At 43.2% G+C, this 13,632-nt stretch overlaps 1 protein-coding gene across 9 annotated transcripts in view; it reads right to left on the bottom strand.

The window, feature by feature from the left end:
* The window catches only part of ccdc18 (coiled-coil domain containing 18), a 78,654-nt gene that overhangs the window by 61,517 nt on the left and 3,505 nt on the right, over positions 1-13,632 (bottom strand). For 5 of the 9 annotated variants that reach the window (XM_055641422.1, XM_055641423.1, XM_055641426.1 and 2 more), the window contains 4 exons: positions 7,165-7,299; positions 3,539-3,731; positions 1,674-1,838; positions 1,088-1,197 (listed from right to left, as the gene is read on the bottom strand). In XM_055641422.1, coding sequence (XP_055497397.1) covers positions 1,088-1,197; positions 1,674-1,838; positions 3,539-3,731; positions 7,165-7,299 — 603 coding nt within the window. Of the gene's footprint in view, positions 1-1,087; positions 1,198-1,673; positions 1,839-3,538; positions 3,732-7,164; positions 7,300-8,851; positions 8,937-13,632 lie in introns of those variants that run through there. The other 4 variants (XM_055641425.1, XM_055641430.1, XM_055641431.1 and 1 more) reach the window with 2 other exon arrangements.

Here is a 13,632-nt window from a genome sequence, read left to right as displayed (position 1 = left end):
TACAGTTAAGGACCCGTCCCACTTACATGTCCTTGGCACGCAAATTACGAGACCTCGTGGTCGCATTGAGGCGCACGGGCATCCTATGGTCGCGCGGGGCCAGTCCCACTTAGAAGCGCGGAGGGGTATGTAGTTGTGTAGTGAACAAAATCCTCGCGCGCCTCCGGCCTGTCGCGGAACTGACGACCAAAGTGGGACAGGCCCAAGACCCTGGCGCGATGCAACGTCTCACCTTCAACAGCAGCAGAAGCAGGCAAACGATCGCCGAGCTTGGCCTGGGGCTCACGGCTGTTGCGGTCCGGATCCGCCCCCACTTCTACTCCCAGAGCGGGGCCAAGAAAATTGAAGATAGACACAAAATGCAGGAGTAACTCAGCGGGACCGGCAGCATCTCTGGAGAGAAGCAATGGGTGACGTTTCGGGTCAAGACTCTTATTTTCAGACTGAAGAAGAGTCTCGACACGAAACGTCACCCATTGCTTCTCTCCAGAGATGCTGCCGGTCCCGCTGAGTTACTCCAGCTTTGTGTCCATCTTCAAATAATGTCACGCGCTCCAGACGGCTGTGCGTACGCATGTAATTGCGCCCGACCTTCGCTAGACCGTCTCGTTTCAACGCGGCCACGAGGTCGCGTAATTTGCATGCCAAGGACACGTAAGTGGGACAGGCCCTTTACTTGATTACTATAAATTACACCAACATGTAATGGAAAAATTAGATCTTTCAAATTTAGAATAGCTTATTGATCGCAGTTAATTATTTATTTGGGTTTTTTTTTTTTAAAGAGAAAGAACTTGCAATGTGTCGAGTTGTTTATGAGATGAATCTGCTCTTGGAAGGTAGATACGAAACGTCATCTATTCCTTCGCTCCATAAATGCTGCCTTACCCTCTGAGTTTCTCCAGCATTTTTGTCTACCTTTGATTTTTCCAGTATCTGCAGTTCCTTCTTAAACACCAGACAGTCCAGGTGTATTCCTGGAAATCACCTTTTTACAACTAGCACGGTTTCTAACCATCAGAATATTCCAGGTAGATCCATCATTTGTCAGACTTAATAAAAAGCGGCAATTTAAATCTGCGATTACCTGAGAGCTTTCTCTTGAGCCTCTACTTCAGCCTCCAAACCCAGGATATCTTCATTTAACTGAGAAATATGATGCGCCTTTTCATTAATAGATGGTTCAAGATGACAACACTATAAAATTAAGCAATGACAAATTTTTAGGTTGATATTCAACACAGTTTAAAACACTCCAATCACTGCTCTTAAAACACATTTCCTCCTGCCTCAATATTCAGTTTGCCATTATAATTTCAACAATTTATCAAATATCTTTAAACAAATGTATAACGCTTGATACAACTCTAAAATCAAAAAAATTGAAAGATTTTACTGGGATGATCCAATATTTCATTATCATTTCCCCTGCAATCTCAGATGCATTCTTATAGAGTAGGAGATTTCCCCAATTTGAATGTCACATCACATTTTTTAAAACCTTGAATGTCACTTTAAAGGTTGCAATCTGCAAAGCTATGGGCCAACTGCTGGAAGGAGAGATTGGGCTGGGGAGCACTTTCTCAATGGACCAACTCACCTTCAATATTGAGAGTTTTTCATGAATTTCTGTTATGCAAAAAAAAAGGAAATATATTTATTTTAATACTCACTTTAACTTTTGATTCAGTCAGCTCCATCTGTATACTTTCAATTTCCCGCACCAAACTATGATTCTGGGAGAGCAATCGGGAATTGTCTTCCCGAAGTACGCTGAGCTTTTTCCATAATTGTTCATTTTCCTGCTCGACACCAGATGAAGCCGGCAAATGAGGCGTCTAAAAAGATTTGTATTTGAAAGAGATATTTTTCACTTCTTTAAACTACTCAGTCCAGAAGACACTGATTTTTTAATAAAATATACACCTTCCATTCCTCACCCAGCTTGTCACATTTTGTTTATAACTAAAGTAGCACGATTAGTCAATGATGAAGCATATTAAAGAGAGCTTCTCCAGTTCCCAATCAAAATCATGTTGTAACAAATTTGGCCCACGTTATACAAACCAAAGATCCTATAGCAAGCAAGATAGATCACTGAACAAAAAAGATGTAGTACGGTCATGGGCAGATTCATGAGTAATTTTCGGCCCCGTTTCCGTATCCGCCAAATAATGACCAAATAACTTTTATTTTTAGTTTCCGTATCCGCCTTCCGCACCAAAGATCCCATAAAGATAACTAGTGCGGAGACGGAAGCCGGTTACGGAAACAACCTCGTAAAAATAAAAGTTATTTGGTAAAATTCTTCTCCTCATTTTCAGAATTATAATTTATTAACACAAACTGTTTCCCCGCAACGTTGATTACACTGCGAGTCGGGTCGGGTTACTGAAATGGATGAAAAAAAGGCCCACGTTTCGCTCCGTTGCAAACTACACGTCAGCCCATCGCATTTAGAAGGGGTGGTCTATCTTGCTCCAATATAGGATCTTTGCTACAAACAGTGTTCCTGGATTCGTTAATCGTGTTATATCCAATTTATGGTATGGAAACACAGGTTATCGCAGAATTAGCTATACACCCATCTGGTTAAACATAATTATTCTCAACTTAGTTCTAAATGAGTGGTCCCTTATCCTGACACTGTGGATACAAGATCCAAATTCTCGAGCTGGAGCAATTCTAATTCCCTCTTGAATGCCTGACGGACATTGTTTCCACCATCCCTATAAGCAATAAATTCCAGATGATAACCTTTCACATAAAAATAGCTTTTTCTCACATCTCCTTTGCATACTTTGACCAAAGTTTTTCATCTTTATTCTTTCTACCAAAGTGTATAACCTCACAATTCCCCCACATTATGTGAATGGACGCTCTGCTGTAACAATTCTATGATATTATAAATCAGTCCAGAGAGACTCATTGCAAAATCTTCGTCAGTATAACCCAGTATTAAATCGCTTCATCAGGAAACCTCATAAAGCAACCTAGGTGGAAGGATTTCACAGCAACTCATATCGCTTCAGTAAAATAAAACGCTTGGTGAACTTTTTAAGAAAGGACCTCTCAGCACTTCAACTCCCCCTCCCATTCCGAATCCGACCTTTCAGTCCTGGGCCTTCTCCATGGCCAGAGTGAGTCCCACCGCAAATTTTAGGAGCAGCACCTCATATTTCGCTTGGGTAGTTTACACCCCAACGGTATGAACATTGACTTCTCCAATTTCAGGTAGTCCTTGCTTTCTCCCTCCCCTTCCCAGCTCTCCCACAGCCCGTTGTCTCCGCCTCTTCCTTTCTTTTTCCCGGCCCCCCCCCCCAACATTAGTCTGAAGAAGGGTCTCGACCCGAAACGTCGCATATTCCTTCGCTCCATAGATGCTGCCTCACCCGCTGAGTTTCTCCAACATTTTTGTCTACCTTCGCTTGGTGAACTTGTAGTGTCTGCACCAACTGATAGCAAACTGTGGCAACTGCCACTGTTAAATACAGATAATCTAAAAATAAATGCAATGTAATAAGCTAAAAAAAATTACCCTGCCTCCAAAACTGCTAGTTGGACTAATGTTACTAAAAACATTTTTTTGAGGAAGCATTCTCTCAGTGGTTGTCAGATGACGGTTGCTCATCGGAGAAACTATTGGATTAGATTGTAAGAGATCTTCCATTGTTAAAGCAGGAGAATGATCCTGCTGTGAAGAATCATCGGACTGGTCATTTAAACGGGTACTGTGGGGAAAAAAATAAAAATATTTTTCTAAGTTTTAATTGCACATTTAGGTTCGTATAGATCATACCAAAAAATTATATTTTCAACCAAATCTTTACAAGTCATTTTCAAATGTGTCCTCTGATGTTACTGCTAAGAGGACAACAAAATCAAACAGTACACTAATAAATCACTCATATATGAATCAGCACGCAGCTCACTAAATATCAATGAGGGACTTCGTTTGGATTTAGTCTAATCTAAATACGGAGTCAGAATTACAGAAATAGGAGCTGCAGGTGGATGAGTGCTAGGGAGAAAGAATGCAAGGCGCAGACAGAAATATCAAAGGTATACAGTTATACAGATGCACATGCATGCTAAGGGCAATGCAGGTGTATTGCCCCCAGCATGCTTTCAGTTTAGAAGCAATGAAACATCAAGGCAATCAAAGTTGGGTTTAAGAATCTTATGTAGGTGAGAGCATCAGGGCCAACTCAGAAGAGTTAGATGATCAGTATGAGGTGCCAGCAACATATCTCTGAATGAGAAATAGTGTGGATAGGATTGAGCAAGGAGACCTCTTGGAAAATATGGTCTACGATAAGGGATTGATGAAGATTTCTGTGCAATGTAAGTAAGGAAAATAAATATAGACAGGGTTGAGATTGTTCCAGTAGTGAAGAAAAATGATGACATTATGGATACGGCTTAAGTTAGTTTTAGCGATACAGCATGGAAACAGGCCCTACTGCCCAACAAGACTGCGCCAACCAGCAATCCCTATACCAGGGGTCGGCAACATATGGCACAAGGGCCGGATTCGGCCCGTGACCCAAAATCATCCGGCCCGCAGGCGTTTTTTTTCCGTCATCTACACTTCTTTACAAAAAATCAGAACTGATATAATCCCACGAACTGGGTAAAAGGTTAGTTGGATTGGTGGATGCGGTTCCACTGATGTAAAAGTGCAGTTGCAGTTGCAGCGGCTGCAGTGCCTGGTGTTCAGCGCGCCCCGGTACCATCTGTCACCGCGCTTCACCCAGGGGAGGGTCAGGGTCAGGGCCGCCCTCATCAAAGATGGCGGCGCTGACGGCCATTGCTCCGTGTGGATGCGGCGGACAGGAATCCAGCAGTAAATGGACGGGACTGGACCTGGGAGAGGAAGGAGAGGGAGGTTGGGATAGGGGAAATGGAGAGATGGAGAGGGAATGGGGGAAAGGGAAGGAGAGAGGAGGGGGGAAGGAGAGGGGGGGAGGGTCGGTGGGGGAGAGAGGGTCAGAGAGAGGAGGAGGAGAGGGGGGAGGAGACCCAAAATTATCCAGCCCACAGTCCGTGGTCCCTGCCTGCTTAAAAAAATCCACCATAGTACCGGTACCAAAAAATGCCTCCCCAGCCTGTCTGAATGACTACCGTCCGGTGGCCCTTACCTCGGTAGTCATGAAATGCTTTGAGAGGCTGGTGAAGAAACACATCTGCGCCTTCCTCCCTCGGAACATGGACCCGTTGCAGTTCGCATACCGTCCGAACAGATCCACGGACGATGCGGTCTCCCAGGTTTTGCACACCGCTCTCTCTCATCTTGACAGCCAGAAGGGGGGCTACATGAGGATGCTGTTCATAGACTTCAGTTCAGCCTTCAACACGATAGTCCCCACCAGACTGGCCGGGAAGCTACTGGAATTGGGGCTCAACACCTCCCTGTGTGCCTGGGTCCTGGACTTTCTCACCGCCAGGCCCCAGGTAGTCAAGATGGGAGGGAATACATCAAAGTCCCTCACCCTAGCACAGGATCGCCCCAGGGTTGGGTCCTCAGCCCCCTATTGTACTCCCTGTACACACATGACTGTGTGGCTAGGTTCAGCTCCAACTCAATAATTAAGTTTGCTGATGACACTGTGGTGGTGGGCCTGATCTCAGACAACGATGAGAAGGCCTACCGGGAGGAGGTGGCTGATCTAGCACTCTGGTGCCAGGACAACAGCCTCCTCTTGAACATCAAAAAAACTAAGGAGCTGATCATGGACTTTAGGAGGGCACATCATCCGAGGACTACACTCCATTGAGGATAAATGGAGATCCTGTGGATAGGGTGAGCTGTTTTAAATATCTGGGAGTCCACATCTCTGAGGATATGACATGGACATCGCACGCCTCAGCACTCGTGAGTAAGGCAAGGCAGCGCCTTTACCACCTCAGGCTATTGAGGAAATTCAGAGTGTCTCCGAGGATCCTCCAGTGCTTCTACGCAGCGGCTGTGGAAAGCATCTTGTCCGGAAACATTACCATCTGGTTTGGGAATTGCTCTGCCCAGGACAAGAAGGCTCTGCAGAGAGTAGTGCGTTCGGCCAAATGCACTATGGGAACTTCACTCGCCCCCCTGCAGGAACTATACATCAGGAGGTGCAACTCCAGAGCCAATAAAATCATGGGAGATCCCTTCCACCCATGCAACGAACTGTTCCAGCTGCTACGGTCAAGCAAACGCCTCCATTGCCATGCTGTGAGAACGGAGAGGTTGAGAAGGAGTTTCTTCCCAGAGGCCATTCGGACTGTAAACTCCTAGTCTCACCAGGGACTAACTTTACTGAACGTTTTTCCTTCCAATATTTAATATGTAAAATAATATGTGTGTTTATGATTGTGTTTATAGTTTGTTTGGTTGTTTGTTTTTGTTTGTCTTTTTGCATAAAGTCCGCGAGCATTGCCACTTTCATTTCACTGCACATCTCGTATGTGTATGTGACGAATAAACTTGACTTGACTTGATTTTGCTTCCCGTATTCATCCGGCCCGCCGAGCGCCTGCCCCGAGCTCGACCGAGCTCTGGCTGTACCGCATCCTGCGCAAAGCCGCCAGCATGGCCGCGCACCTTCTGTGAACACTTTTAAGACAGAACTGCAGATGCTGGAAAAATCGAAGGTAGACAAATATGCTGGAGAAACTCAATGGGTGAGACATGCAAGGATTGCATGAGGCTGCCTCACCCGCTGAGTTTCTCCAGCATTTTTGTCTACCTTATGTAAACACGTGACTTGATGCCTGCCATCTGGGGCGGGATCCATGTGTACACATGATAGATGTGGCCTGCCATCCGCTCAGACATGCGTCCCGGCCCCTATGCAGAACAAGGTTGTCGACCCCTGTGTTAGAGTGTATTATTCCATTTGAGAAAATAATTAAATAAATGTAGGTTTGAACTATGAAAATTCCAGTTCATCAGTGTCTTGATGACACAGATACATGCTGTCAGTCACAGAACCCAGTGTGGTAATTGTAAAGGAAAGAACTGGTTACTCCAGCATTGTGTGTCCATCATTGGTAATTATGTTGAATCTCACTAACTGTTTCCTTTTCATACAACACACAATGATGCTTACATGCAAAATTGTTATCATGTGACCATTTTAATAAGTTGATAAATGCTTTAACAATAGGTGATACTATTCTGACCTATTAAAGTCTAATCTTGAACTTTGCAAACTTTTTTCAGTCTTCATCAGCCTCTTCCTCAAAGCTACCAAATTATCCATCCACTTGCCCTTTTGTAACGAAGTGTCAATGACTGTCATGAAGATGTTGTCCACTCTAAAAAAAACAAATATTTAGACTGTGCAGTCATAAAATCTATAAGTAGCCGTGTTATATACTGACAGACCGATTATCAATGAAATCAGGACAGCAGAACCAAATTCCTCTGATTAAATTAACAGGAAATTATATGTTCTTTTAATATCACTTCAGTTTATAAATTGCTACTTGTACCATCCATTTAATTCAATACATATGACAACTAATAATAAAATGAAGTTTCATGCTAAAGGATCTGTCAGTTTACAGGAACTTCAATAACAGTCATAAAGTTATATAGCATGGAAACGTGCCCTTCCGCCTGACTCGTCCATGTTGGCCAACCAAGTTAGCTAACCAAACTAATTTCACTTGCCTGCACGTGGACAATATTCATAATACCAGGTTTCTGGAATGCACTGCCACGGGAGATGGTAAAACCAGAAACGTTAGCAATGTTTAAGAGGGAATTAGACAGACACATGAACAGGCAGAGAATAGAAGAATATGCAAATGGGATTAGTTTAGATTGTCATCATAGTCGGCACTGACATGTTGGCCGCAGAGCCTGTTCCTATGCTGTACCGTATTCTGCTCTGTGCAATGCAATATGCATGCTATGTTCAAGCTGGTCTCTTACGCTTAGCCTTTGAATGATTTGCTATGTTTAGCATAGCCTAATAATTAACGTACAAAAGGGACTTGATCCCTGATCATCCATTTCATCGTCAAAGGGCAGAATAAATCCGGCAATATCATGGGAAATAGTCAATTTATCTCCTTGAAAGTACTAAGTGAGTCAAATGTGCTCAAGAGACATCAAGAAGACAGTGCTACTTTAGGCATACAGAAATTGAATGCATACAAAGATTGTTAATTAATTAAATGTTAATTGATGCTAATGTTTTCCACATTATGACATTCCCTAGTTTCACTGCATATATAAAAATTAATTTGCATGTCAGATGGCATCTAGGAAAAGTAACAATCGGATGTGACAAAATGATCTACTAATTAGATAAACAATAAATAATTATAATCATAAAGCATCTTCCCAGAAGCTCATTCAATAAGTTTCATTTTAAGTATATATTCATGATTATGAAGTGCGTAATATGTAGTAAACTAATTTTAACAAACTCTGCAGTGTTAGATCACAAATTAATTAACTCGTTTCGATCCTGAGCTTGGGGACTGTGATGTTTGCACATTCTCCTTGTGAATGCGTGGGTTTTCTCAAGTTACTCGGGTTTCCTCAGAGACATGCAGGTTTGTTGGCTAACTGGCCTCTCTAATTGCCTTTAGTGTGTAGGAGGTGGGTGCATAAATGGGATACTATAGACCTATGTTATGTTGGCAGGTGTGGGCAAGTTGGGCTGAAGGGCCTGATTCCATGCTGTATCTCAAAACTAAACTCCACCATTTCCTCTGGCAGCTTCCCCATATAGCCACATTCTCTATATGAACAATTTGCCCCTCAAGTCCCCTTTAAATCTTTACCATATCTTAGCCATGTCATTTAGTTTTAGACTCCTCTACCATGGAAAAAGATTGTGACTATTTACCCTACCTCTGCCCATCATAATTAATAAACCTTTAGTGGTCAGCACTAAACCTCCTTCGCCAGTGCAGGAAGAACTCAGCAGGTCAGGCAGCATCTATGGAGGGAATGGACAGGTGATATTTTAGGTCAGGCCCTTCTTCAGCATGATTGTAGTAGGGGGCAGAAAGCTGGAAAAGAGGTGGAGGTGGAGGTGGAACAAAGCCTGGCAAGTGATAGGTGGAAAAGGGGAGGGGGGTGCAATCTGGAAAAACAACCCTGATTACCACCCTTTGTCTGTGACCACTCGGCCAATTTTGCATCCAATTTCCTAGGTCCAACTGACTTGCTGAAAGCCAGGGAGGGTTTTGATGAAGGGAAACCCTTGAGTGCATATGTTTCAGTAATGGGAGGAAAAAAGATTGAACGCACCCATGCCCCAAGATTAGGAGTCACACTGGTCTGGAAAGTGCAATCAGAATGGAGAACAGGAGCAGACTCCACACAACTGAATGTGGTGTTAGTCCCTGCCCTATTACATACTTCTTGAATTGATATTGGTTTGTTATTATCATGTATGCTGAATTACAGTGGAAAACTTTGTTTCGTGAGCTATTCAGGTTAAATATCCATTCATGATTACAATCAAACTACAAATTAGTACAACATTAGTAAAAAAAGAGAAAGGAAACAGTGTGTGGAATGTAATGTTACAGCCACAGAGAAAGTGCAGATAAGTACAAGGGACACCACAAGTTATATTGCGAGATGGGGAATACATCCGTCTCAGACTTGGACTATATAGCAGTAAGCATTTCAAGGCCCTGCATGCACTATTAATTCTTCCCCACACAACCCTACAAATCCATTATTGTATGCTTCCATATCTGGAGGCTGCAGTGTTTTAATAGCCAGATGGTTACAGGGAAGAAGCTGTAGATCCCGTCAATAGTGGGGAGGTCAGTACCCATGATGGATTGGGAAGTGGAAAGGGAAAGGGAGAAATGGATGTTCCTCAAGTTTTGTGTGTGGCCTCAGTCTGGCATTGGAGAACACACTGGAGGAACAGCAACTCATATTCCACATCCACGTATATTCCACCTCTTAATCAACATTTGTACGATAGATTATATTTTTGCTGTAATACGTTTACCAGAATGATGTCGGAATGAAGGGGTTTTAGCTGCGGGGAGAGATTGGACAGACTAAGATTGCTATCTCTATAACGTTGGAGGTTGTGGGGAGACCTGATAGAAGTATATAAAATTATGCGAGGCATAGATAAGGTAGACAGTCAGCTCTTTTCTCCTAGGATGGAAAATTAAATACTAGAGAGCATAGTTTTAAGGCGAGAGGTGCAAAGTTCAAACAAGTGTGAGACAACTTTTGTTTAAAGAGTGTGTGGTTCCTGGAACACGCTACTTCAACAAAAATATAATCTATTTTACAAATCTGAAGAAGGGTTTCGGCCCGAAACGTTGCCTATTTCTTTCGCTCCATAGATGCTGCTGCACCCGCTGAGTTTCTCCAGCATTTTTGTGTGCCATCTATTTTACAAATGTTGATTGGGTATGGTGGTTGAGCCAGATAGAAAAATGACATTTTGGAGACTTTTAGATAGACATGGAATGGAGAGATAAGGATTATGTGCATGTAGCTAAGACAGGCTTGGCGTCATGTGCAGCACAAACTCAGTGGGTCATAGGGCCTGTTCTTGTGTTGCACTGTTATATGTTCTAACTTAGCAGGTCCGGCAGCATCTCTAGTGTTTCGGGTCCGGATCTGAAAATGGATCCTGACCCGAAACATCACCTATCCATGTTCTCCAGAGATGCTGCCTGACCCGCTGAGTTCTGTGGAATTCTCTGCCACAGAAGGTAGTTGAGGCCAGTTCATTGGCTATATTTAAGAGGGAGTTAAATGTGGCCCTTGTGGCTAAAGGGATCAGGGGGTATGGAGAGAAGGCAGGGATGGGATACTGAGTTGGATGATCAGCCATGATCATATCAAATGGCGGTGCAGGCTCGAAGGGCCGAATGGCCTACTCATGCACCTATTTTCTATGTTTCTATGTTACTCCAACACTTTGTGTCTTTTTTGGTAAACCAGCACTGCAGTTCCTTGTATCTAGTTTATATTTTTGCTGATTGCATTTGATAACTGTGCACAATCTGCCGAGCAAGTTACCTACATCATATGTGTAGGAAGGAACTGTAGATGCTGGTTTAGTCTTTAGATAGACTAAAGGGTCTCGACCCAAAATGTCACCCATTCCTTCACTCCAGAGATACTGCCCGTCTCGATGAGTTACTCCAGCATTTTGTGTCTATCTTTTGTGTAAGTACCTACATCATAACTGTGTCTGCTGTTAAAAAAACTATAAACAATAGCTGTAATGTTCTTTGAGAGGGGTTAAAAAAATATTATATAAATAAGTCTTTATTTATTTTGAATTTGTGCATAAAGGTATAAATTGTGGGAAAGCAATGCAAGTATAAGCTCCCATAAAATTGTAGGAAAATGTACAAATACTCCTGGTATAGCCAAGTTATTCCTTGCAACTTGCAATGACTATTTGTTTTGCAGAAAGGACTGCATGGGCACAAGAGTAATATTAGAAGTTGTTAACGTGCATAAAATCCATGCAAAATTGTCTTGTGTGTTTTCATCCAGTAAACACCAGTCCTATCATGCCCAAACATGATTTTGTCTGCAAGTAACCATGGCTACCTCCATTTACCCAGGTGTTGCCAACATTGGGTGAGAGTTGAGAGTGAGAAATTGCGAGGCAATGTAGCGACCGAGGGGGGGAGGGTGTCCCCCCTCCCACGGTAGGGAGCTTTCTCATTCTTCAGCTTGAAATTGTTCAGGGCTCTCACTTAACCTTTTTCCCCTGTTGCCAGCCGGGCAATATTGGCAGCTTTTTAGGTTGCCAAATGGCAGTTTAGGTCGTCATTTAAGACTGTTTGTATGACGTGTGCGATAATGCGCTCGGACGAAGTGCGTAGTTACCAGTCGGAATTATGCTCAATGAAACATTCACATATTATTTCTGCTTCAAATAAAGTCACAAACTAAACATATTCACCAATCAAGACATCATATATACCACCATGACATGCAGCAAAATTATAATACAACTCAACTCTTTTTACACATTGCAATTAATACAATTTCTTTTAGTTCTTTCCACTTCCAAACAAAAATGTGGTCAAATTATGCAGCGTATGATCAACCTGTGTCAATAAATCGTGGACCATGGTAACATTTATGCTTAACCATGCACACTACAGATTGATGCAAGCATGTTTTCTGTGAAGGACCAAAAATTACCATGACATGGCCGTAGCATGGGTCGTTATTGCTATTGGTACAGAAACACTCTCGCTTCCCACATAACTTATCCATAACAAAATATACAGGTTGCAAGGAAATTTCTAAAGGCATTTTATGATAATAGCTGTTATAACCGACTATACCCATCTGATAGGTTGAACATTACACTAACTGACAAGAGATGGCCAAAGGACATAACTGCAGCAAATGTTCTTTTGGTAATATGTTTAAAGGTGTCAAAACCCCACCTTACCAGACATTCAGATTAGATGCATGTGTTGTGAACAGCAATGAAGATACCCAGTTTAGACGCACCAGATTAAAAAAAAATTATTGATAAACGCTGTTTCCATCATTCCCACTTCAGAATTAACGTTAAAATTTAAAGTCTGGAATTCTCTGCCTCAGAGGGCGGTGTTCTCTGGATGCTTTCAAGAGAGTTAGATAGAGCTCTTAAAAATAGCGGAGTCAGGGGATATGGGGAGAAGGCAGAAACAGGGTCCGGATTGGGGATGATCAGTCATGATCACATTGAATGGCGGTGTTGGCTCGAAGGGTCAAATGGCCTGCTCCTGCACCCATTGTCTAATTTCAACTGAAATCTCTCCTGACCAAATTTGTGATGTATATGGCCGTCTATAGAAGTAAAACCTGGATAAATCCAACGTATAGTTGCGAATGTTGTTCATTAAATAACTACTGTACTGATACTCCATATTAAGAGCATTGATTTGCCGTTAAAATGAATTCTGTAACAATGTGTCAACGGTAGCAGTGACAATCGAGCACTGCGGTTTTGAGAAGGCAATCGGTGTGGAATGGATGGATTGAGGCAGGTGAATTAGTACATGTTGGTTGGAGTGTGTAAAATTGTGAGGGGAGAGCACAGGGGATGTCAGTGATGTTGAATGTGGGGGATCAGTACCGGATGGATGGAGGGGAACAGTACAGGATGAATGGGGGTAGACAAAATTGCTGGAGAAACTCAGCAGTTGAGGCAGCATCTATGGAATGAAGGAAATAGGCAACGTTTCGGGTCAAGACCCTTCTTTGGACTGTTCCCCCCACTTCTTGAATGGGAGGATCAATACAGGATGGATGGGGGGGGGGGGGGGGATCAGCACAGGATGAATGGGGGGGGGGTGGGTCAGTACAGTGTGGCTCAGTGGGTCTGTGCAGGATGAATGGAGATCACTACAGGATGAATGAGGAGATCAGTACAGGATGAATGGGGGGGGCTCAGTACAGGATGAATGGGAGTAGACAAAAGTGCTGGGGAAACTCAGCGGGCGAGGCAGCATCTATGGAGCGAAGGAAATAGGCAACATTTCGGGTTGAGCCCCTTCTTCAGACTGTTCCCCCCATTCTTCTTGAATGGGGGGGATCAGTACAGGATGGATGGGGGGGTGAAATCAGCGCAGGATGAATGGGGGGGGGTCAGTACAGTGTGGATCGGAAGGTCTGTGCAGGATGAA

The sequence above is a fragment of the Leucoraja erinacea genome, chromosome 10, assembly GCF_028641065.1.
Source record: "Leucoraja erinacea ecotype New England chromosome 10, Leri_hhj_1, whole genome shotgun sequence".
NCBI lineage: Eukaryota > Metazoa > Chordata > Chondrichthyes > Rajiformes > Rajidae > Leucoraja > Leucoraja erinaceus.
The sequence above is the reverse complement of the archived record's forward strand: the minus strand, read 5'-3'. Positions and strand labels throughout refer to the sequence as shown.